General features: G+C 36.1%; 1 protein-coding gene across 3 annotated transcripts in view; it reads left to right on the plus strand.

Moving 5' to 3' along the window:
* Nucleotides 1-840: 840 nt before the first annotated feature.
* Nucleotides 841-27585, plus strand: part of LOC129237237 (homeobox protein 13) — a 77089-nt gene continuing 50344 nt past the window's right edge. Inside the window, exons 1-3 of one of the 3 annotated variants that reach the window (XM_054871822.1) lie at nucleotides 841-1143; nucleotides 1302-1364; nucleotides 2124-3364. In XM_054871822.1, the coding sequence (XP_054727797.1) occupies nucleotides 3063-3364 (302 nt within the window). In that variant the 5' untranslated portion in view covers nucleotides 841-1143; nucleotides 1302-1364; nucleotides 2124-3062. The remainder of the gene's footprint in view (nucleotides 1144-1301; nucleotides 1365-2123; nucleotides 3365-27585) is intronic. The other 2 variants (XM_054871823.1, XM_054871824.1) reach the window with 2 other exon arrangements.

Below are 27585 nucleotides of genomic sequence, written 5' to 3' on the forward strand. Positions count from 1 at the left end.
TGCATCTTCATTTATGTTAGGCTATTTAAGCTGGAAATTTTCGTTTGCCTTACAATTAATTTTGCACCACATCAAACTTTGTATATGAACTCATGTGTGTATGTGTGTTTGTCCCACGTACGTACGCTCTTTGCCCTCATACAAATCTACTACTCTTTGGCAAAAATTTGTCTGGCGCTCTTCACATGCCGCTTAATGCAGTTGAGAAAGAACTTGTTTAATTGTATATCACGCTGCGCTTAATGCTTTTAATTGTTTTTGTTTTTGTCTTTCTTCCTCTTCTTCTTCCTGCCAAGTTTATTTGATTTTGAGCTATTCAATACTCTAATCGCCTATCAACGCGATTTCGTATCGAAATTGTGTATAGCCGCTGGCTTGTCACAACGCTACAGCGGTTACCCACAACTCACCAACATTTATGTTAACGAAGATGAGTTAGAGAGAGAGGGGAGCCGATAAAGGAGGGGAAGATACGCGATACACTGATGTACTAACTGCTAACTGGATGCCTGTGCCGTCTGCATTATTGGGGCTGTTATTACATGAGCAGACACCAATCAACCTACTAGCTAACCAACCGACCAGCCGACCATCCAATATACAACAAATGCAACGTGAGCACTCTCTCGCGCTCTTTACCGTCGACTGCTTATCTGCCTTGGCTGGCTTGGCTGACTTGCCTTCATTACTTCGCATTTGCAACTAAATACAAACCAACAAACCAACAAGCCAACAAATGTAGATAAATGCACATTTAAACATATTCATATACGTATGGCTTGGCCTTCCCCCAAACTGTGTCTGTGTCACATCGTGTCTGTTTTCAAGCTGTTGACTCTGTTATTACGCTGCTAATGCTCTGTTCACTGTTCACTGTTTAGCCTTCTGCTGCCTGCTAGCTGGCGTCTGTCAATTGAAATCAGTCGGTTTGCCACAATCAGCCGAAGCAAACAGCCATTTGACGGCCAGACTAGAGTTCAGTTCGCTGCGAACGTGAGAACGGTGTGGACGTGTTACGGAATAAACGCGAAACGTTTGTTTTCCCTACAAACACTAAACGGCAACTAACTGCAAGCTAGCTTTAGCTACATACAAAAAGAGACTCTCACTTACATGAAAGCAAGAGCCACACACAGACTCACGGTAACAGCACAGTGGCAAACAGAAACAGAAGAACAACAATAACAGCAAATCCAAATTATTGTATTATGTACTAGCGGAACGGTAGTAGTAATGGCAACAGCTGAACTGAAACTGAATAACATAATCATAATTAATTAATTTTGTGTTGATAACCACAGCAACAACAACAGAAACAAAAACTTCATGGAAAATTCGTGTTGGAAAAACCACAAATAAGTGATGTAAATTTGTAATATTGTACAATTAATTTTTTGTAAAAGAAAAATTAGTGACTAAAAGTATTTGTAAAAATTATGAATAAATATATTTAAGACAATAAAAATCAATTCAGCAACAAAAACAATTCTGTACCCATAGCGTTTGAATAGTTTTGAAAATTATTTTGTGTGTCTATGCCAAGAATCGGTGCAATTATTTGTGAGAAATTAACGGGCAGGTATTAACAGCAATTAGAGAGATTAAGTTTATAAGTAAACTAAATTTACATAAATCAAACATTTGCAACACATAAAATAACAAAAGCGTGAAAATTCAAAAGGCCGTGGATTATTTTGAATTTTTCAACGTCTTACATAAATGGCAGCATAAATGTAAATAAAAAACAGTTTACATACATAAAAATTAAAAATAAAATAAAATTTATTAAAAAAAAATCAAATTCGACTAAGCGAATTAAAAAACAAACATTTTAGTGTTTGAGTTATTGGCTACTAATTAAGTGGCAAAACAAGCATTACTTCAAAGCAGCAACAACAATTACAGTGTTTTAAAAACCTTTGCGCGCATTTGAATTTTTGACGGAACGCGCAATAAAACAGTTCGAAATTTGGTCTAAAAACGCGCATGTAAATTTGTCGTAAGCAACTTACAAAACATAAATTTGAACAGCATTTAAAATTTTATTGCAATTAATGAAAATAGTTCATAAGTGAAAACTGAGAAATGTTTAAGTGAATTAAACTGAATTTGAATAATTTCAGTGTCAAAATTTTTGAAAAACAAACATTCGTTTAATACGAATAAATATTAAAAGAAAAACACACAGCTAAAATCAAAACAAAGCCAACAATAACAGGAGTAAAACCAGCAGCAACAGCAATAAAAGTCAGCCGACGCACAAAAGAAAAAAATAATAATTAAGTGGAAATAAATTGTGGTTTGCCTTGCAACAAGCAAGAGAAGCAGAAGCATCAGCAGCAGCGACGGCGGCAGCCAACTAACAACATATTGCAACTGCAGTGGAAATTTCAAAGCAGCAAAAAAGCAAAAAGCGTTACAGCATTCAAACGTCAGTACACTTGCGCACACACACACACTCAAACAAGGTGGTTGGACAAGTTTTTCTGCGCTCTTAAATAGTTGTGAACAGTTGTGTATCGCTCTTAAGTTTCATGCATATAAAAGGAGCCAACAACAAGAAAAACAAAAGCTTAAAATTGTAAAAAGGTAGCATATTTTACGAGAAAAGGTTTAAATTAAAAAAAACCCCAAAATATCATAGAGTGCAAAAAAGCTGCAAAGAAGTTATTGACGCAAAACTTGCAAATTCCTTACAAAAGTCACTTAATCGCTAGCACCAAAAGTGGCGAAAAATTACCCAAGTTATAAGTCCACTCAAAAAAGGGTGAACTCGACTTAGTCGCTACTCAACAACGTCACTCCAGACTCACCACACTCCACAACGACGACGCCCCAGTCAACACTGCAAACCAGCAGCACTAGCAGCAGCAAAGTTGAAATATTGTGCGAGAAATTCAATTAAAAGTCAAAGCAGGCAAAGAAGTGAGCACAGCAACAAATAAAGCAATAAAAAGACGAAGGTGATACACCAACACTTGTTGTATGGTGTATCAAAGCTAAGAGCACTGCAGCGGCGCACAACACAGCGCAGCAAAAGTAACAACAACCAATCGAACATAATGACCTTGCCCACAACAACAACAGTAAACGGTTGTGACGACGATTCTGATATCTTTGGTCCCCCACGTTCCTCGCCCATTGGCTATCATCATCATCGCTCGCGTGTACCTATGATATCGCCAAAGATGCGCCAACGTGAGGAACGCAAACGCATACTGCAGTTGTGCGCAAACAAGTTGGAGCATATCAAGGATTCGGAGACGTGTCTGCGTCGCAGCGTGTGCATCAATAACACCTATTGCCGGTTGAACGATGAGCTGCGGCGGGAGAAGCAGTCACGCTATCTAGCGAATTTGCCGAGGTGAGTACAAAAGAAGGGGCGAATAGTAAAATAATACATGTGTTCGTGCGAATATGTGCACATACACATATTTATATGTACACATATTATATTGTATGTTGTATTTGTTTAGAAATTTATGAGAGGGTTGATTTCGTGGTGGCAAACTTTATAGAGTGTTGGCAACTGTGATAGGAGATTTACAAAATCAAAAGCGATTAAGGGGTATGTGCCAATTAACTGGAGTAATTAGTGAGTTGAAGCAATTAATAAGCGTAGAAATATCGATAAAAATATAATGCAAGAGGTGCAAATAATATTAAACAAAGTTAACTAAATTAAACAAAATTTAAATAAAGAAAAAGTAAATAAACCACAAGCAATAAAAAAATAATAAAATAAAGCAAAAACTAAAATAATGTAAGGTAGAAAAAAATTCAATTAAAATAAAGAAATAAATGAATTTAATAAAACAAAAATTAAAAGAAAAAAAACAATAAAAAGGTAAACAAAAATAAAAAAGAATGAAATAAAAGTAAAATAAAGTAAATAAAAACAAAACTGAAAAATATTTAAAGAAAGAGAGTAAATAAACTACAAACAATAACAAGATAATAAAATAATAAAATAAGGCAAAATAAAATAATGTAAGTGTCGAATAAAATTTAATTAAATTAAAAACCAAAAAATTAAAGAAATACAAAAAAAACAAAAAATAATAAAAAATAAAGTAAGTTTAAAACACAAAACTTAAAAACATTTAAATAAAAACGAAAATAAAATAAAAAAATAAATAAATAAAAAAATAAAATTAAGTAAATTAAACTAATCTAAAACAAACAATTCAATTAAAACTAAATAATAATAATTAAATAAAAATAAATACATAAATTAAATAAAAAATAAATATAGAAAAATTAAAAAAATAAATAAAAATATAATAAAGTAAGTTAATAATATAATAAAACAAATACAAACAAAACAAATTAAATAAAATGAGTGAAATAAAATAATGTAAAAATAGAATAAAATAAAACAACAATTAAAATTCGAACAAAGTAAATTAAGGAATAAATTAAAAGAATATAAAATAAAATATTAATACGCTAAAAAATAATAAAATTAAATAAAACATAATTAAATAGAGAATAGAGCATAGTGAAATAAAATAATGTAAAAAAAACTAAAACAGAAATGATAAAAAAACACAAATTAATTAAAAATGTAAAATAAAATCAAATGAGCGGAATTGAAGTAAAATTATAGTAAATGAAATAATGTAAATTTAAATTAAAATCAACCCTTCGTTGGGCACCCGCGTCTGGCCAGACTGGCTTTTTCGACTTTGGACGTGAATTTAGCATATTTCTATTATAGCTAACGACTTGAGCTTCTAGGTGGCTTCCTAAAATTAAATTTTCTACCGATTCATGGATATAACCTTTTAAAAAACGTCCTCAAACAGGACGAAAAAAGGCAAGACCCGGGTGAACAACCGAAGGTTTTAAAAAAAGTCTCCAACGGAGTGTTAAAAGTAACCAGCTGGCGTTAATTCTGAATTCCTAAGAAAGTTTTTGGAGCAATCATTTAAAAAGATTTTAGAAATAAAATACAAAGGTGGCAAAAGTACTTCACGTTTATTTTACTTCAAGCTTATCGATTATTTCTTCCAAAATTTTCCTTTCCACTGTGTCGTTGATGCATATATACAGTGGTGGCCTTATAATTAGAAACGAGATAGCAGCATTTGATTTTACTAATACAATTTTAAAATTTATTTCGCCACATCATTTTTTTTTATTAGAAATAATACAAAAACAAGTAGTCTTTCAGTTTAACATAAAAAATATTCACCATTACTACAATCCTAAAAAAACAAAATAAACTTAATACTAAACATAAATTGGGTATCAATTACTCCATCCGAAAGATGATCGAACAAATGCTCCAAAGTAGAATAATCACTGCAGAGCTTGGGTTAAGCCGCATGAGAATGTACGCCGTCAAAGGCACCCCTCAAGGCGGAGTACTTTCACCCCTTCTCTGGAATCTCGCTGTAAACAGTTTGCTTCGAAATCTCGAAAAAGCAGGCTGCAAGGTTGTAGCCTATGCAGATGATATTGCTCTCTGCGTGTCAGGCAAACACCTGAATACTCTTACTGAGCTCATGCAACGCTCAATCAATATTCTGTCAAAATGGTGCACCGAATGCGGACTAAATGCGAATCCAGCAAAGACAGATCTTGTTCTCTTCAATAGGAAACAACAATCTCCTCCACTGCAAACAATAACCTTAAAAGGGGAATCATTACTCCTATCTGATTCAGCTAAATATCTAGGAGTTATTCTAGATAGGAAGTTGAGTTGGAAATTGAACATCGAAAACAGATGCAAAAAAGCCTTCATAGCTCTTTATACTTGTAAGAAAGCTATAGGCAAAACCTGGGGTTTTTCACCTCGGATCATTTATTGGATATATACCTCGATCATCAAACCGATACTCTTCTACGGTGTGGTTGTATGGTGGACAGCACTCGAAAAACGGTGTAGAGTAGCCACAATTGATCGAGTTCAAAGAACAGCCTGCCTCCTGATAACAGGATGCTTAAGTACAACACCTACTAAGGCTCTAAATACGTTGCTTCACTTGCTCCCTATCGATCTGGCTGGCAAAGTGATTGCAGCGAAAGCAGCGACACGCATGAATGCTATATCGAAATGGAACAAGTATCTTGGCCATTCGGCCATACTGAACAGGAACACTGTTATCTCTTCCGACATAGACTATCATGTAAGTCTTCCATCACCACCCTTGCTATTCTCCTGTTCACTCCCAACTAGGGAAGAATGGAAGACAAATCTTACCGAAAGCGATGGCCCTCTGACTATATATACAGATGGTTCAAAACAAGACGGCAAAGTGGGATTTGGAATCTTTTCCAATTCCCCTCACATCAATCTATCATTTAGATTACCCGACTACTGTAGCGTATTCCAAGCGGAAGTATGCGCTATCTGGTATGCTGCGAAAACTCTCTTAGAAAATAGAATATCACTAGAGGATATCCGCTTTTTCACCGACAGTCAAGCGGCCGTTCGAGCACTCAGCTCCTCTTATACCCACTCAGATGTGGTTCGATCCTGTCTCTTATCTCTTAACGAGATAAGTGGTCAGAATTCTGTCCAAGTTATCTGGATACCGGGTCACAGTGGATTCGAAGGTAACTGCAAAGCTGATGAGCTCGCAAGAGCTGGAGCTGCGCAATCATATGTCAGTAACTTACCCACAATCCACATTCCGCTCTCAACATGTAAATTACTCATTGATCGAGAATTTCACAGCGTTGCTGATCGGAGGTGGCGAGTGGAAACTACTTGCGTTACGACCAGACAAATCTGGCCATCCTACAATCTGAAACAGACAAAAACCCTTATAAGTCTTTCGAAACACGAACTAAGGCATATAACATCTCTTATCACCGGCCACTGCCTTTTGGGCACTCACGCACGTCGGCTCGGGGTTCCTCAAAACGACCTGTGCAGATACTGCGAGGACGAAGATGAGGAAGTATCGAGCAGACATTTGCTGTGCAGTTGTCCGGGTCTAGCCAGAAGTCGACTCGCTCTTCTAGGCTCTCCAACTATTGACAATCTTTCAGTACTCTCGGACCTGAAAATCGAATCTCTCATCAAATTTTCGAAACGAATTAATATCTTTGACCAAAATCTACAATAAAAATCTCGGTTAGGTGGGGAAATCATTTAAAATAATGAGCTCTAGGGCAACACAACGGACCCAACTTGCGGTCTATGTGGCACTCCGATGCGGGGTCACCCTTAAACCAACCAACCAACCAAACATAAATTCATCTTGGTCAAATAATTAGAAACGACAAGGAAAACTTAAAAATATCTTCAAAAAGTTCAACAAAATTAGCATAATTTTAATATTTTGTGGGATAACCCTTATTTTTTATAACATTTTGCAGTCTTCTCGGCAAGCTTTGTATTAAATTTTGGCATCTTTCAACAGATATGCTCTCCCAGCTTCGCTGCACCAATTGAAACAATTCATTATTATTTCTCGGACTTTTGTCCTTGAGATCTCGTTTCACAATTGCCTATAAGTTCTCAATTGGGTTGAGATCAGGACTTTGCGGTGGCCAGTCCAAAACATCAATATTTTGATCCAAAAGCCAACGCTTTACTAACCGTGAAGTGTGCTTTGGATCATTGTCATGCTGGAAAATGTAGTGAACCGACATGTTCTCAAAGGAATATGGTTCCATTACATTTTCCAGAATGCTTTTATATTGATGTTGGTCCATGATTCCGTCAATGCGCACAATTGGGCCCACGCCAAGAAAATGCTCCCCAGACCATAATAGATCCGCCACCGTGTTTCACTGTTTTCACAGTATACCTGGGGTCCAAAGCTTTGCCTGGAGGACGCCTCACATATGTTTTTCCATTAGATTGGAATAAATTGAATTTCGATTCGTCACTCCAGAGAACTCTATTCCAGAATCTTGAATCTTTTTTGAGCATTTCCTTAGCAAATCGTAACCGCTTCATAATATTTTTTTTTGACACATGCGGTTTTTTTTGTGCGATGCACCCACGTAGTCCCGCCTCTTGTAAGCGCCTTCTTATCGTCCGAGCGGAGACTTCTACGTTTAATTGCTCTGCAACTTCGGCTTTTATATCATGCGAAGACATAAAAGGGTTGCTCTTGCTGGTCCTACAAATATGCCTATCATCCGCTGGAGTTGTTTTTCGAGGTCTAGGCTTCCTGACTAGGGTTTCAAAGTTCCCCTTTTTTTTGTACAAATGAATTGCTCCGAATACCATTTTTTTGGAGCAGCCAACCCTTTGTGCGATAGCCGACATTGGAATTTTTTCCTTTTTGTAACACTGTACAATTAGCTCCCTCAATTTTGGGGAGCATGACTTTTTCTTACCCATTCTAACAATTGAGATGAACTAAAACTAGAAAAGCTAATCTATGGATTTTTTCAGTATACTTACTTTAACACTAACTCCAAGATAAATATAGAAAATTTAAGAAAAAACTGCGCGTTTCTAATTTTGTGGCCAGCCAAGAAACACAATCAGAGAAACAATGTGAATTTTTTCAGGAATCAACCATCAAATATCAACGTCTTTTTTTAACTACAATGTTCAGCGCCTATTCTAAGAATAACGGTGCTCATAATTCACAGTGCACGTCTTCCAAAGATATGCACAGTGATTTTATTTTCTTTACACATCCTTTCTAATTATAAGGCCACCACTGTATATATATATATATATATATATATATAATTGGCGCGTACACCCGTTTTGGGTGTTTGGCCGAGCTCCTTCTCCTGTTTGTGGTGTGCGTCTTGATGTTGTTCCACAAATGGAGGGACGACCTACAGTTTCAAGCCGACTCCGAACGGCAGATATTTTTATGAGGCGCTTTTTCATGGCAGAAATAGACTCGGAGGTTTGCCATTGCCTGCCGAGGGCGAAAAATGTTCTTCTTAATTTGGTGTTTCACCGACATTCGAACCTACGTTCTCTCTGTGAATTCCGAATGGTAGTCACGCACCAACCCATTCGGCTACGGCGGTCGCCATTATTATTAAATTAGTTTATAGTACATAAGTACAAACTCCAAATTTTCGCCAACATTTATTATGGAAAACAATTATCTCCGTGCGTGCTTCTACTGGCCGTCTGCCACCGAGTACTTCTGACTGCTTAAGTGTGTATGCGTGTATGTTCCCTCGAGGCACACACAGCGATGGGCCAGCATGAATATGCATTTTCCAATAAACTAACTCGTCTCCATTTAACACCCCCAACGCCACCCGCGCCGTCACAACACAGCACAACATTGATGACTTATTCAGCGTTGTAAGTATGTAAGCATACAAAAGTGTGCTCCACGCAGAGCAATCACAAGCGCGCACATACATACCAACAAACACAAGTAACAACAATGGCAGCAAACAGCCTAGCAAATACTTTTGCAGATACAAAACAAATATACAGACATACATACAAACGAATTGTAAATGCGGATATACAGTGCGCTCTCTGACTGCCTGACTGGCTGACTGACTGACTGAGTAGCTGATTGAACAGAATATTGTGCCGCATTCGCCTAGCCAAGCTTGAGCGCCTGCTGCCTCTTTGCTCGTTGTGCCCATTTGTGTGCGATAGCTGACTGCGCGGTGGATGTTGTTGTTGTTGTTGCCGTTTACGCCGTGCGACAATTAACAACTCGCGCGCACAAGTCAACTGTATAATAATAATAAAATAAAATGAAAAAGTACCAATGGTTAGCAATATGTGCGCCAGTGTACATACATATATACACACACACGCGTACATATGAACATGCATGCATACATACATACATATGTTTGTATGTAGGTACATCGGCGGCTTGGAGTGAGTGGATCGTTTCGTTTTGCGAAAATTAATTGTATTGTCGAAGCATAAAAAAGTTTTTCACGTTCTTGTTACGTTGATTCCTCTGATTTTTTTTATTTTATTTGACTTTTTTTTTTGTTATACTTATTTTATGCTTAAACAGTTTTGTGCCTTCTTCGATTTTCTTTAGCCTTTGTTTTTGCTGCTGTTGTTGTCATTACCGTTTCTTAGCATTTTTATAACTTTTTTTTACAACATTTGTTTCCGTTGTATCTACGACTGTACCAACATGTGTCGCTACGTATGTATGTATGTACATATCGAAATGTGTGCTTCTGCTTTAATGTGCGTGAAAGTTTGCCTCCTGAGCGGACAGTGATTGGTGCTTTTTCTTCTTATTTTTAAATGTTTTTTAGCCGTTTTGCGCTATACCTTCGTTTTATTTTTCTTGTTTTCGACTTGTTTTAGCCATTTAAGCTGCTTAGCTATGCGACAATTATTTAGATACAATTTTATCTGACACGACGAGGCATTGATTTGCGATTTGTATGAAGATGCATTTGCTTTTAAAAATATACAGAAATATACCTATGTATGAGCATACATACATACATACATACATACATACATACATACATACAAGCATAAATACGTACACGTATATATTTTTATTTAAACATTTCAAAGTGCCACACCTTGTCTCCACTAAGATTTAAAATTTTACTTTTACTCATATACTCACATACACGCATACATACATACATATGTATGTGCTCGTATGCATTTCTCTATCCCCATTATTGTTGCAATTTCTATTCTCCATTAATTTTTCACTCTAATTTGTTTATTTTCAATATTTAATAAATTTTTAACAGCAATTGCTGCTGTGCGCTTTCGAAGAATTAATACACACACACACATATATACATTTGTGCACAGCATATAGATTAATGTTTGATATACTGCATTTATTTTTAGCACAAATTGTAATTTTAGTGGGAATTCCTCACTCTGCTACGCGGAAAATTACACACACACAAATTTAGTCAATTCTTTCTCATTTTTAAGTGAATTTAATTGTACTTCAATGCGGCCGCCGTAGTCGAATGGGTTGGTGCGTGACTACCATTCGGAATTCACAGAGAGAACGTTGGTTCGAATCTCGGCGAAACACTAAAATTAAGAAAAACATCTAATAGCGGTCGCCCCTCGGCAGGCAATGGCAAACCTCCGAGTGTATTTCTGCCATGGAAAAGCTCCTCATAATAAATATCTGCCGTTCGGAGTCGGCTTGAAACTGTAGGTCGTCCCTCCATTTGTGGAACAACATCAAGACGCACACCACAAATAGGAGGAGGAGCTTGGCCAAACACCCAAAACGGGTGTAGCGTGTACAACTACAATGCAAATATGCATATGAGCTGAACGGAATTTATGTGAAGGGGTAGCTGAGTGTAATAGAAACAAATATGCAAAAGCGGGGTAATGCAGCGAAAAATGATAAGAGACATTAATTTAAAAAAGTTCGCATTTTTCGCGAGTATTTTGTTTAAAAAAGAGCATGAGCTTATTTGAATAACAGCAATAATTTTGAAATTCTGTAACGAGTTATTTCGGTAAATAATAAAATACGTGTAGTTGTAGTAGATAAGTACACATCTACGTACATGTGTATGTGTGTATATGCATGTGTGCTAATGCAAAATAATAAGGTAATAATCTTAATTTAGACAGAGACATAAACTATAAAAATTAAATAAACAATTTGAAAGTTTCAATGAAAGCGAAGAATAAAAATTTAGTTATTTATTAAGAAAATTGTATGCAACATAAAAAAAGCAAACTTAAAAAATTTATTTGCGCATTTCATTTCACAAAATGTTTTCGATTTTTCGTTTTTATTACGAAGTTTGAAAAATCGAATGCTCTCAAGAATTTAATTCATTTTCAAGAACAAAAATTTTTCAATTTTGTTTCTATTAAAAAGTTGGAAAAATCGAATTCCCCCACGAAACTAATTCATTCATTCAATTTTTTCGTTTTTATTTCGAAGTTTGAAAAATCGAATGCTCTCAAGAATTTAATTCATTTTCAAGAACAAAAATTTTTCAATTTTGTTTCTATTAAAAAGTTGGAAAAATCGAATTCCCTCACGAAACTAATTCATTCATTCAATTTTTTCGTTTTTATTTCGAAGTTTGAAAAATCGAATGCTCTCAAGAATTTAATTCATTTTCAAGAACAAAAATTTTTCAATTTCACAAAATGTTCTATACAATAATTTAATAATATTTAACTACTAAAAAGTTGGAAAATCGAATTCCCTCACAAACTAATTCATTCATTCAGTGTTTGTTTTTTTTTTTTTTTTTTTTTTTTTTGGAAATAATTTGACAAATCCTATTCTCTTTTCAAAATTGAATTCATTTTCAATACCTAAAATTAAGCAAAAAGAAAGTTTTAAATTTCATAGTTTTTTATAAAATAATTCTTGTTTCTGTTAAAAAGTTTGAAAAATTTAATTGTCTCTGAAAAATTTAACTGATTTTCACAAACAATTTGTTTTTAAATTTTGCAAAACTTTTTCTCAAGATTTCAAATTTTAATATTTTGTTGTGAAATTAAATAAAGACAATTTTTTATTGTATTCAAATTTAAAATTTTTTAAACTTCAAATTTTATATCTTATAATAATAAAAATAATAATTGGCGCGTACACTTCTGTTAGGTATTTGGCCGAGCTCCTCCTCTTGTTTGTGGTGTGCGTCTTGATGTTGTTCCACAAATGGAGGGACCTACAGTTTCAAGCCGACTCCGAACGGCAGATATTTTTATGAGGAGCTTTTTCATGGCAGAAATACACTCGGAGGTTTGCCATTGCCTGCCGAGGGGCGACCGCTATTAGAAAAATGTTTTTCTTAATTTTAGTGTTTCGCCGAGATTCGAACCAACGTTCTCTCTGTGAATTCCGAATGGTAATCACGCACCAACCCATTCGGCTACAGCGGCCTTATTACATATAATATAATTAGAAAAAGTTTGATGTTACTTTGTGTTGCGTTAAAATTTAAAAGATTTGAAAGCTGCAAAAACACAAATTAATTTTTTTTAGTAATTAGGAAATTTGTATAATAAAATAAATTCTAAATTTGAAAAGATTTCAAAACTTTATATTTTATTGTGAAAAAGTAATTAGAAAAACGACTTGTATTTTGTTGGATGCATTCAAATTTAAAATTTTTGAAAATTCCAAAAAATTAAAAGTTAATTTCTTTAATAAAAGAAATTCCCAGAATACATTTTTTTAAGTATGGTCAATGATATTTATTGCGCAAATAGAATTCGTATATAAAAAATATTTCTTAACGAAATTACTCGTTCTAAAAATATAATAGGGGAGACGCATCAAAATAAAAGTAGTAAACAAATCAAAATTAAATTAAAAAACACGGCTGTTGAAATATTTTTTGAGTGATAGAATTCAAGTCACGCGAATCACACAAATGATTTCCACTTCAAAAATTTGCTATTGTTGACTCGCACATTTGCATGTGTTTAGCGTACGGATGTATGCACACATGTACACACTACATGCGTACGTAGTGCTAAACACATTTATTGTAACAAAAGGACTTCGGCAAACTTTTCACTTCCGTGTTTTCGCTTCTTACCCATATTTTGAAGCGAACATACAAATTTTGTGGCATTTCTTACAATAACTGCTGGCAGTTTAAATAATTCTTTAAAAAATAATTTGTAACATTTCCGCGCACGCAACAATCATCACAATCGATCACACACACACACACATGCATATTCCACGCACCTTGTATACCTCCCATTGAACTCTCTCGCTCCCGCATTGAACTCTCCTTTTCCCCTTTTCACTAACTGTACTTGCCACTCACAAAGCGTGACAGAACAACACACACTTTCGTTTGCGAGGCGAAATCAACAAACCACAGCCAAACAAAAAGAAAACGGTAAGAAAAAACATAAAAAATCGAAAAGTTGGCATGAAAACAAAAACAATAGCCAGCTAATAACGTAATGATTACAACAAGCGCCAACAATAGTCAAGTTTATTGAAATCAAAACAAAAGCAACAATAAGCCGCAGCAATAAGCGAAAACAATCGTACAGCAGTCAGAAAAATAATGTAATATATTTACATATCAAAATGCTCACCTACATAGATACAAATGTACATGCACAGATAGCTACACATACAAGCACGCCAAGGTGCGCGAATAAAATAACAAATCAAATTCGCGAGCACGATGCGAGAGAAAAATACACAGATACATAGACAGATAGATAAAATGTATGTATATAAAAGCAAAAAGTAAACCGCAAAATGTCGAAAACATAAAACGCAAAGCATACCTACATACACACAAGCACACAAACATATAAACACCAAACCAAAAAAACATGATAACAACAATACATTTTAAATGGAAAAAAGTGTAAACAGCATAAATAACGAAAACGGAAAACCCAAGCTCAACGACACGATGCCGAAAGCAGCTATGAGCAAAGCCAAGCTCAAGATGAGCTCTAAACAACAACAATAACAACTCTGACTAAGGCTCCAAAAGCAACAAAACATCAACAACTATGAAACCGCATAAAAATCTGCACTTGCCACTGCCACAAAAAAGTAGCCAACAGATTTAGTAATTGCACCAACACACACACACATACATGCACACTTTCTTCGTATATGTAAACATATGCACGTATAAGCATGCAAAATGAAGCACAAAAAAGCCGCTATAAAAAATTAAACGGCTTTATCTTTTGTTTTTGCAATGCCACTACAAAGTATCTGGCGTGCAGCTGAAAAAAGGTTGAGAAAAGTTAAAAAAAAGTAAACGTAACAACGGCAATACAAACAAAAGCGAAAAGTAAAGTAAAAAATGTGCAACAAAAAATTAAGGAAAAATTGCAACCGCAGATAGCACAAAGCAGCAGCTACAAAAGCTAGAACAAAAGCAACACGCGCAACCAACATAATAAGACAAAAACAAAAACAAAGCGTAAATATCGCAAACTAAATACAATAGAACAAAAGGTACATATTAAAATATACGAAAAAAAATGCATATAAAATGTAAAAAGTATAAATGCAAAGAAAAAAATAAAGATAAAAATAAAAAAAACCAACGCGCTAAAATCGTAAATGGCACGAAGCACAGCAGCAAAGAAAAGAGGAACACATTTCAGATGTGACAGCACGCCTGTTTTCGTGCGCTTACGAAGTAACATACATACATACACAAGTACATATGTGAATATGTATGTATGTTTCTAGATTAACTCCAATTATTACTAAATAATTCTATAAACATAATTCTATAAAAATATCGTTGATTGAATCCTTAAAGTTGGGGGAAAGCTTTGAAAAAAGTGCTGTACGTACTGAAAAATCTGCACAGACCTGAAGCGCTATAAGCGTGACAGAAAAGGTGTAACGGAGTTAGTAAAAACAAAAAAAAAACAGTTGTGAATTAGAAAAAACTGCTTTTTAAACGACTGGTGCGGGGTGGTGTGCCATAATTTTTTCAAAATAGTACTAAAGTCATTGCGTTTTGACATTTATTTGCCGTATGACATGAAGAGTATGTCGAATATTGACGCTTAAAGCTTAAAGAAACTATGGTTCATGCACACAGACCAATCACTTCAAATAACTCCACAAGCAGTAGTCCAATGGTGTTAAAGCGCAACTTCTTGGTGGCCATTTAATGTCGCAATTTTTGGAAATATTCGCATTGCCAAATTTTTCCAGCAATAATTTGATTTCTTCACTCACTGTGTGTGTATCACGTAGCCCCGACTTATTGAAAATAAATATTGACTAGATCAACTTCTGCCAATTTCAGTTAAGGGGGGACCCTCATTTATCGGGTCAAAAAAATCGATTTTTTGGAAATAATTTTAATCTATTCTACAACTATTTAAGAATATACTTTCAAAATTTCAAGTCGATATCTGTATTTTTGAAGGAGTGACAAAATTTTTAACAGGACGCGACGGGTGGCCTAATCGCCTGTATCCAAAACTTTAAACGCGTTTTTCTCGAAACATCATTTTTCGATTTTGTGTACACAATTGAGAACGCTGTATTGAACCAATCAGGCTTTACAAGAGCTCATTTTAAAGATAATTAAATTGTTTTCAATGTGACATTAAGTGTTTAAAAAAAAAAAAGATTTTCATATTTTTTTGTAATTTTAAAGTCAATTTTTATGCATGAAAAATCACTTTTAACATAAAACTGGGTAAAAAATATCAATTTCGACATTTTTTTTTTAAATCAAAATGTCACATCGAAGATATTATCCTAAAGTTTTAAAAAAAATTTGGTTTTTTTATTTCAGAAAAAAATTCAGAGCGCTAGAATGTACACAGATAGAATGAGGTGCCATGGACGAGGTGTATATTTCCATACTTAAAATGTTTTTTTTCTTCTCCGAAAATTTTTGTAGACAGTCAAGACATTTATTAAAGTACTTTATGAATTACAAAACGTTTGAAGTTATTTTACCTGAGAAAAAAATTCCCAAAAATTATGCATTTTTCGACCGTCTAAATGAGGGTCCCCCCTTAATAAAAATTCGTAATAGCCCCTGGTGACGCTCAAGGATGCATGTCCAGCAGGCTTATATGTGTGCGTGTCGGGTGACACTCGTACTTGCTTCGTGTCACACATACTTGTTGTCGGCTTTTGCATGATGAAAATCAAAAATTTTAGATATTAGCGTCAAGCACCCGACACGCACACATATAAGCTGCAGAACATGCATGCTTGAGCGTCACCAGGAGCTATAATGGTCGACGCTCGCCTTTGACTGAGACGATGTTAACAACTGCATTTACATATTTGTGTTATTTATTCGTTCATATTATAAAAGTGGTGTAACTCGTTAGCTTCTACTCCTAATATGAGATTGATCTCAAGTAAGAAGAGTTTGAGATTGAGTCAACAATTTTTAAATCGCACCGAAAGGGAGGCTGATCTAAGACCCGCCTTTTATGCCAAAAGTCCATTCGGCATTTCTTTGCCATCAAAGCTCGCATTGCCTTAGTAACAGTACATCCATGCGTCAAAGCAGCTTCTGAATTTTACCTTTTTCAGATTCAAATAAAGATTCAGAATATTACTTTTGTTGCAGAAAATTTTCGAAGGTCCAAAAGGCCTTTCAACCCCATAGCCCCCTTTCAGGAAGTTCTATGTAACTATTGAGCAGGTGCTATTTAATAGATTTGCCCAGTCCTACACCACTTTCGTTACAATACTAAAGATTTTTCTAACCACTTCTTTGCACCAAAAACCTCGTTTGTTCAGTTGTGCGAATTATTAAAGACCTCAATCAATATCGCGAAAAGAGCATCTCATAAACGAAGTAAACAAATTGATAGCCAACAACAATCAACGCCACCAATAGTACGACCATAGAAGATATTCGAACAGGCTTGTCGATATTTAAGCGCTTGTAGGCTAAGCTTGTGTGTCGTCATTCTCAACGTCTTCTTCGGCGTGGCTGTCGTCATCGTCGATATATTTTTAAAAGAGCATAAATTCAGGCCAAGCTCATGTCAACCAACAAACCTACAAACAAATAGACATATCCGCATAGGTGTAGGTATGTTTACTTGCCTATGGTTTCGTGGACTGTTGTGTGAGCATGTGTGAGTGACACAAATTTACATACAAACACAGCCAACAAATACTCGTACTTGTGTGTGTCGGCAAACTCGTGAATGCATAATAACTAAGTACGAGTAGAAGATATACCCGCAGTCAGCGAGGGCACACAAACGCCACAGCAGCAGCGGGAATTCATGTAAGCACAAGTCAAAGCGATAGCAATAACAACAATAACCATAGACATTACAACAAACGCTAAGTACTATTACAGCTGCATTGCTGCGAGCATTGAAAAGCGGTAGTGCACTAGCAATGAAGTGGTAAAATCGAGCAAAAAGAAAGCAAAGTGCTCGCGTGTGTGAGTGGATGTGTGCGGATGTGAGAGCTGAAGGGGAAGTGGACACAAATATTGCAGTAAAGAAGGGTGCAAGCGTAGTGGCAGCTGGGTGGTGCTGAAATGCAATTGGAGAGGAGTATGCGCCTATGTATGTGGTGAGTGTGTGTGTGTGTGTTTGTGTGTGGGTAGGTGCTGGAAAGTGATGTGGCCGTTGGCTAGCAGGCAATGAGCCTAAAATAAACGAAATAAAGATACAAAAAAAAATAAACAGTTAAAAATGAAGCGAGCGAGTACCTATTTAAAGTTAAATTAAATGCAACAAAAACACCAACAAGTAGCTGTTGCATACAATTGAGGATTAAAAATAGCACACACACACACATGTACACATATGCACATACAATGGCCGAATGCATGCATCTAAGTATGTACCTAAATATGTATTGTCTTGTATAAATGACTTAAATAATAAATAACTGGCTTGACCCTCGGCAAATGTGCGTGTTGCAATGCGAATAAAAGAGAAGGGGAACAAAGCAGAAATCGGCAGAGTGGCACACAGATGTGTTATTGAGCGATAAGCCAACAATAACAACCGCTTATAAGAAAAACGCCAAAATGATCACGTTCCACTTGGCGAAAACGACAAAAAACATGTGAACACATACGTACATACATACATATATACATACACAACGCGACAAAACGGTAGCACAGCAACATTTTGACAATTTTTTCTAACTTTCTGGAATTTTCAATATTTTTTTTATAAAAGTACACCTAATTCTGTTTTTATACGCTAGATACGTTCCCGAAAAATTCGTGTTAAAAAAATAATTAGGTGAAAACAATATTAAAAAATTAATTTAGAGCTTATTTCATGCTTACATTTTTAATTCATTAAATACGAAATTAATTATTAAACGGCCAGAGCAAAATGTACCGAGTCTCAAGTGCTTTCTCTGAAACTAATTTAAACTCTTCGTACATGAAATCAAAATAGATTACCGAAACCAGGGCAATACTGAGTCTTGTCGAGACCCTATGCTCCCGTGTGGAGTGAACAAGGAAAAAAAAACAAAAATACGTCGAAAAATCTCACTCTACTTGCTCTTTGAGATTCAAGAAAAATTCATAAAATATTGAAAATCGTGTTAAAACAAAACAAATCGTATAAAAAGAGAATTTAGCTCATTATCTTATACTATAGAAAACAATGTATGCACAGCCAATTTTAAAATTTTATTCAAAAATTAGAAAAAGTGCTTGAAATTTTCATGCGAATTCGAAGGTTTTTAATTAGAATTCTTCTAGAAAAAAATTTAATATGTTTAAACTACTAAATTTTAGTAGAACAAAGCGCAAGTTTGTAGTTGCTAAAAAATTCGATAGATTTTGTTGCCCATTTTTTTCTATATAAACAAAATTTCATAGACTTGTTGATTTTTCGAGATATACTAATTGGCATAAAAAATGTATGAAATTTTTCTAATTTGTGTGTAAAATTTGGAAATTATATTTATATAGACTCTAAGCAACACTTCTTTAAAAAAAAATATGGAACATTCAAAACCCAAAGAAGAAAAATAATCAAAACTGTTCAAATTGTTGATGTGCTATCGTTTGTCGTGGGCTGTACATACTTACAATACATGCATACATACATACATACACGTATAAATTCACATGTGCAAACATACATGCATACATATGTATGTACAGGCAATCAAGCACACACCACAAGCATACAAGCAGCAGCAGCATGCGAAACAAAACGACGAAATATTTCTAACAAAGCTGCTGGTGCTGATGATGATGATATACAAGCCTACAAAAGCCAGTCAACCTCCAGTCAAGCACTCAACTAAGCAATAAAGCAGCCACAGCGATTGCGACCAAGCAAACAACCATTCATCATTCCGCTGTGCTTAGGCAGCGAGATGTTCGTACGACGGCTGTGGATACACACAAACGCACATACATACGTACGTGTACATATGTTAGTGGCCGCCGCCCTCCGCCCAGCACACCGCTACACCACAAGTTATGCGCCCCAATAACTGTAGAGAGCTTAGTCGTTATTGTTTTTTTTTTTTGTTTTTTGCATTGGGTGGCGTTGAGCAAGGAAGGGTTGCTGCTGCCCCTCTATGCCACAGAATAACCTGCTGCTGTCGTGTGGCCCCCCTCAAGTTGTTCTAGGAGGTTTGTGCAACACTGCTTGGGCTTAACAACTGAGCTGCTGTACTAAGTTGAACTAAACTCTGTGTTTGCTTCTCTGTCTCTGTGTGTCTGTCTGTTTGTACGTATGTTAGTTTTGTGTGTGCAGGCAAACAGTCCTCAATGACCGAATGTCGCTACACCGCATGCATACATACATACGCCCATATCGCACATTAACGCAAACGCATAAGGCGTCGCACACACACATACACACTAAAGTACTTGCTCGCCTTTATGTGTCTAGGTATGCATGTATGTGAGTATGTTTGTGCGCTCATACTTTGAAGTACTTTCCAAGTGCTCGCGTGCCGCTTTAGCTCCAGTTATGCCGCGCTGTGCTTTGGTCGGCGCCTTTGACGGCTGTGTGCGCCACCGCACGTTGTAAGCAAGCATGTCTTGTCGCCTCATGCAGCGATTTTTCAAAAGTTTTGCACTTTTTCCATCACCAACTTCTTCTGCACCGCATCACAACACTGCACTGTCATATTAAATTCTTCTTCAACGAAATGTTGGTCTGCCGTTTGGCGCATATATGTGCATATGACGCTGGCGTGTGTGGCGCATACATGCATACATGTGAACATACACACACATACTCATACAAAATGGTACCTTACTTTTGCGAATCTCCTTTTTAGCTGTTTTTTATTAACTTTTTATCGCGTTCCTTTGCCTGCCTTTTCATTGTATTTTTTTTTTTTGTTTTTCTGCGTTTTCGTTTTTTTGTAGGTTACTAAAGTTGGCTTGCTTTTTTCCCTTCTCTTTGCTTTTTGCACGACATTTTTCTTTTTATTTTCTTTCCTTTTTATCTTTCGTTTCATTTCATCTCCTTTTGTGTGCTCATATTGAATTTTACCGTTAGCTTTTACAGGCAGTATTTGTTGTTAATATTGTTTTAGTCGCAGTTATCGTTCTTTGCCTGTTCGTTTGTCGTTTTTCTTCGCATTCCAATTCACGCCACTTGACTCAGCCACAACTCGAATCCACTCCTCTAATTCTTTACTCGCAGATACATGCATACATATGTATGTACATACAACAACACGCCATTGACTCCACACGCTACAGCTCAACGTAATAAATAAATCATTTTCCACATTTTTCTTTCTTTTACATTTCTTTTGTTTGCGCTCCATCTGGATTTTGCAAAATCTTTCGCACTTGTTCCGCTGTCATTTGCTGTGTGTATTCTGCTGTAAACTCCGCCGTATTTCTTTGGCACACCCACCCATACACGCACACACATACACCTACACAGGCAGGACGTACAGACGCTATTGCGTTTTCGCTGCGTCTATTTGCTCTACTCCTCGTCAAAAGTCTACTTTAGTTTTCTCGCTCAATATGTATGTGTAAATGTGTGTAGGTAGCGATTCCTATTGTATGGGTTATACTATGTTTTACTTTAAATTCATTCGTTTGCTCAGCTTTTTCACGCTACACTCCTCCAAATGGTCACAACTCACGCCTCAACTATGTTTGGCTATTTCATCCCAATGCGCTCGCTCGCTCGCTCTCTCTCACCCTCTCTACATCCCGCTTCCGCTAACTAAGTATGTCGATTTTTTAAAAACGACCTTTTTTCGACAAGCACCGCACGCTCGTCTCCTCTGCAGCGACGTACTTCCAGCTATTGCCTTGAAATCTTTAAAAAACTTTTACACTTCACCCAATGCATTTGAGTTGTTTCCTAGTTACACGCCGCGCTAATGTTTTGAAAGTTTTCCTTGCTTTCCTTGCTTTCCTCGCGGCATACATAAGGCGTAGGGTTGCTTTGGCTACTTATACTTCTATTTGGCTGCTCCTTTTTCCTCCTAATACCGCTTTCAGTTTTAATACTACGTATTTAATATGCAGCATCTTCAAAAGTTCTGGGAAATTTGGAGGCACAAAATAAGCTCTGAGCATCTTAAACCCGCATCTAAGCATCTTTAATGTGTTGAATGATAGATGAGAACTTCTTGACAGAGGCGCGAGCAAGAAGGAAACAAGTGATGTAAAAAAATTAAATAATGAGATGTTATTAGTGTTTGAGGAAGTGACTAGAAGTAGTGAATGTCGGCGCTGCACCCATTCATAAGGAAATGCAAATCTAAAGAAATCACAAACCTTTTCGAGATTGAAAGCTATAAAGTGTCCGTGAAACAGTGACAAGAAGACTTTATACTGATAAGGTAAAAAATAACAGTGTCGTGACCCGATGATGGGCTTCTGAAGCAATTCATAGGGAAATGCAAATCTAAGAAACCTAAAGGACATTTGTTCTAAATATATGTATGGTCATTCAGAAACAAATTGGTTATCAAGGATTTACGAGCAAGAATCAATATTTTCAAGGCAAAAATAAGACAGCTAAGAAATGAAAAAATAAGATTTTAGTGTTGAAAAAGTGACTAGTGTTAAAAAACTATGATACTGGAATAATTCATTAGGAAATGCAAATCTAAAAAAAACAACAAATTTTTCTTCGACATCTTAGATCAAACTAATTGTTAAAGGTCATCGAACAATAAATGATACTTTTAAGATATCGGTTGGTTTTTATTAGCTGCAAGAGAACTAACGCTATCGATAACTATGGTTTTACAGCTGATAATGGCAAATTGTGTTGACATTTCTGTTTAGTAATATTTGACAATTAAATTGTAAATTGGCGGCCGCCGTAGACGAATGGGTTGGTGTGTGAGTACCATTCAGAATTCACAGAGAGGTCGTTGGTTCGAATCTCGGTGAAAGCAAAATTTATAAAAAAACATTTTTCTAATAGCGGTCGCCCCTCGGCAGGCAATGGCAAACCTCCGAGTGTATTTCTGCCATGAAAAAGCTCCTCATAAAAATATCTGCCGTTCGGAGTCGGCTTGAAACTGTAGGTCCCTCCATTTGTGGAACAACATCAAGACGCACACCACAAATAGGAGGAGGAGCTCGGCCAAACACCTAACAGAAGTGTACGCGCCAATTATTTATTTATTTTAATTTTTAATATTTGACAACTCATTATGAACAAATTGTGGAAACTTTGAAAAAAAGTTCAAAAGTTCAAAGTATCGAAGAAGACAGCGAAATGTCGTTCTCAACTTGTTGGGGTTTGTCCTTCGACTATGTTAGAATATTTACGTCAGAATGTTGGCTTGCGTGCCTAAAAAACACAGTTCGTGGAAGAGCTGAAGCTATATTTTCATATTTCATTTCGTCATATTTTTGCTGATTGTGTTAATTTAGATTTATTATTAAGATTTATTAAAAAGAAGTAGTCAAAAATTGACTAAAATTATGCCATGAAATGTCATGAAATTATCTACCAGATAATAATACAAAAACTTCATCCAAAAATATTTATGTTTTGTATTTACATATTAAGCTCTCAAGCTCTTAAAAAACCCCCAATATTTGTATTATAGCCCTCTTCCACATCTATTTCCTTGGAAACCCAAGTTTTTTTGTTTTTTAGAAATTTTTAAACAAAATTCTCTACTACCGCAGACTGCTTTAAACTTAAAGTCAATGCCAATCTAAAGAAAAAAAAAGTAAGGCCAAAGTTTATTCGCTGCTTATGCAGGGTAAAAGTATGAAGCCACATCAAAAACTTCCATCCCACACTTTTTTCGCTTTTTATTAGAAGTCACAAGTATGCTTAAAATATAATTCATAGAGTTCTTCGTAGGTCAAATAGGTTCTGAGCTAATTGCGTTTTCTTTTCTACGACAAAATGTTGCCCTTCCACGGTGTACAAATTGTTCAATGTCGCCTTGAGCACTATCTGAATGCCTGCCTTTTTTTTGCGTACTCCGAAAAGAGCGCAAAACACTGCGCGTATGGATCTGTCCTTTTCTGACACACACATTTCTTAATATTAATATTTGAAGTAGTCAGCTAATTTTCAGGGCAACCAACTTTCCTGACAAAGCTACTCACCTTCCCCTGACAGTCAGTGCTACGTAACCGGAACGATCCGGATTTATATCCGGCCAAGGACTGTCACTTAAGCAGCATTCACCGTATATGTATGGGTGCCGTTTGTGCTGCTACAACAACAAAACTTCTTAAGGGAGAAAATTTGTCTCCGTTGCGTGTGGCTTTTTTAGAATCGAACCCAAAATTTTTTCGCCGGATTACACTAATTTCAGAATCGATTACAAAAAAGTAGACGGAAAGGCATCATTTTTTTGTGAGAGCGAAAATCGCCATAAGTTCGCCATTAGCTCGGTAAGCGGCACGCACAGTTGACTGTTGCTTCTTCGCTTAATAAATACTAATTTCTAATGCGCCTGAAAGTGTTTCTTATCACAAAGTTTGCTCTAGTCTCCACTGACTTCTATTCCATACACTCGAACATGATTTCGCCTACAAAACCATTCATAATGATGAAATCACCTCAAGCGGACTTTAAGCCCATAAATTATGTGTTTGTGAGGTTATTAAATGCGCTCTGTACCCGTAGTTGATGTTTAGCCGGCGGCACAACTTGATTACGACTGCCAAGAATGAATGGCTTTACCAAATTGGCATCTCTCAAAGGCAAGCACAAATTGTATAGCCACCCCGTTATGCTATGCTTAACCATCCAAGTCATACAGATTTACCGACCGAGCACTGTATTCTCACTGACGCGTCCTTGTCTGCTGGGCTGATGCGCGCGGCCTGCTTTTTTTACGACTACTTAGCGCTGTTGAAGTGACAACTAATTGATTGATGGCTACAATAGATATTGAAGTATATAGAGGCGTGCTGATTAGGACACTTTAGCTAGACAAGTAGTAGTTAACTTGAGGCGTGGCACTGTACGCTAGCCATGGCATGCCGCTTTGCTACGTAGTGCCCTGCGCGCAGCCATTCTTTGTAACTCCACTCATCCTCATATTCCGGCTAGGCAACTTCCGTTTGTAATTTTTTGTTTTTGTGTTTTTGCTTTTGCAACTTACTCCTTATTGCTTGCCTCCGCTGCTGTTGTCAATTGAAGTGGATCTGCAATGGCCGCAGACAGTGGTTGCCAACAATAACAGCAACAAGTTTTGCGTTGTGGAAAGTTGTGTTACATAATGCTGTGTCTAGTATTTTTGTATTTTTTTATATTTTTTTTTTATTAAAAAGATTTGGCACTAAAAATGCGAGTATTACAATGAATAACATCAAAGTAAGCAGCTGAGCGGGCAAGCGCTGCACGGCCGGAAGCGCACCGACAACGGGTTTGGACAGGCTGCCGTTGGTGGCCCCAGCGCCAGTGTTGCAAGTGTCGTCTTCACGATTTTCTCAACTTCATATTTTTGTGTTGGCATTCCGTGGCATTGCAGTCTTCTTTTTTCCAAAAAAAAAAAAATATTTTCCTTACTTCTATTTTTGTGAAAATGAAATGAAATGGAACTGCCTGCTGTCTGCTGCTGCTGATAGTGGCAGTGTCGTGCCGCGTTATTGCATGACTGTTGCTGTTGGCCGTCGCGCGCACTTAGTTGCCACTGCCAGCGCAGCAATTTTTTTCTTTTTATCACTTTTGATTGTGTTTTTTTTTTGTGTGTTTGTTTTTGTTGCAAAATAGTTACGGCTCTGCACGCCAACTAATGCTGTAACTGCCGAAGCAAGCAACAAAAACAAACGCAGTAACAAACAGCAACGGCAGCAAACAACAACATTGACGACAACAACACCTACTGCTCTGTACAAGTATACTCGGCAGCAGCAGAAGCCGCGACAAGCTCGTTGCTTGCTCGCTTGCCGCCACCGTAAGCAGTGGCAGTCAGTAGTTGAGCGTACGAGTGAATTTGAACGAATGCGGCAACACGCGTGCGACGCCAAACCACGCCAAGCTAAACCAATATATGAACAGGCGGCAATCGTTCACCAGCGCATGTGTGCGTGTGTGTGTGTATGTGTTAGTTGTTCGAACTGCTGGCTTTTAACTGCCGTTTTTATTTGCTTGTTGTGCTCAATACTGTTGCATGCAACAACCAACTTGCTATTGCAAATCTAAAAATAAGAAAACCAAGCAGCCAACAAATATAAGTAAGCAAGCAAAACAAAAGGTTGGCTGGTATGACGCGCTAACTTATAGCCGCTTGCCGCCAAAGCACCTTTTAGGCTTTATTGCTTCGTGTTTTCCATCCTATGCCTTTTCTTGTTTTCTTTTCAGTTTTTTTTTATCTCTTAACCTGGTCGTCTGTCTGTATGATTGTTGTTGCCGTTGCAGCTCGTTTTTTACGCCACTTGTTTGCAAAGCTTCGGCCGCTGCACCTACCTTTACGCCATGGCCGTGTTGGCCTTCCTGACAGTCGCCATGCATACAGCCCTGGCGCAGTTGCTTTGCTGCGTTGGTCGTTGGGCTTACACGCGATGCAGCTAAGTGTGGCGCGGACTTTGTAGTAGCTTATTTTTGACAACAAAAACACACTTATATTATTTTTATGGTACTGCTTTTTTATGGTCAACTCAACAAATTTTAGAAATAATTTATCATCTTTGGGTTTGTTGTAATTTTTTCTAGTTTTTCATGTTTTTCATATTCCGTCCAAAAATATTTTAGAATTTTGCTCAATATTGCTTTTTCATATTTTTTTTACTTATTCCTTTTTATTTTCTTAATAATTTTGTTGAAAGTTCTTTAAAATTTGCTTTATTTTTCATAATTTTATTTAAACTAATTTTTATTTCTTACTAAATTATTTCTTCCTTAACTTTAAAATTTTTTCTTTTACAATTTTAAAAGATTTGGATTCTTTTTTCCAAACTTCTTCCAACTTTATAACTTAACCCAACCAAACTTCTTTCAATTTTATAACTAATTTTTATTAAATTCTTAGTTTTCGTAAAATTAAATTTAATTTTCGTAATGTTTTAATTAGAAATTTGTGATTTACAATTCTTTTCAAAATTCTTGCTATTAATTTTTTTATTTTGTTGAAACTCCTGTAAAATTTGCTTTATTTTTCCAAATTTACTTTGATTTTTATTTATTTTTTTACTTTATTTCTTATAAAATTCTTTCTTTCGTAAATTTAGTTTTCATTGTATTTAAATTTAACTTTTTAATTAAAGTTTGTGATTTCCAATTCCTTTCGATTAATTTCACTTTCTTCCGACATTTTTTTTTAATAAAAAACAAATTATTTGTTAATTCAAATTTTTTTCTCAGTATATAAAAAAACTATTTTTTAACGATGAATTTACTTTTTCATTCTACTCCATCTGTTTTCTACTCACCATTTATGCGCGTAAAGTCAGTCACTTGTCTCGTAGACAACTGCTTTTTGCCGTCACTGTCTACACAACTCTGAGTGCAGTCGCCAACAGTCAGTCAGTTAGTTAGTGAGTTGCTCGGCCAGTTGGTCGATTGGTCAATTTGTTTGCCGATTGTTGATGTTGTTATTGCTGCAGTAGTAGTCTGTTATTGTTGTTGCTCGGCTGTGTGTACCATTCCTCTTCGGGTTCGGGTTTGTGTTTGCATTTTTTTTTTGTTGCTGACGTTGACTTTGACTTTGCCAAGTGTTTTTTGCGGTGCCGGAGAGCATACAAATAAAAATGCAAACATTTATGTATGCGCATATGTATTTATGTATGTGTCAACGTGTGTGTGCACATATGCAAGTTAGCATTACATGTTGCTATTGCTTT

The sequence above is a fragment of the Anastrepha obliqua genome, chromosome 2, assembly GCF_027943255.1.
Source record: "Anastrepha obliqua isolate idAnaObli1 chromosome 2, idAnaObli1_1.0, whole genome shotgun sequence".
NCBI lineage: Eukaryota > Metazoa > Arthropoda > Insecta > Diptera > Tephritidae > Anastrepha > Anastrepha obliqua.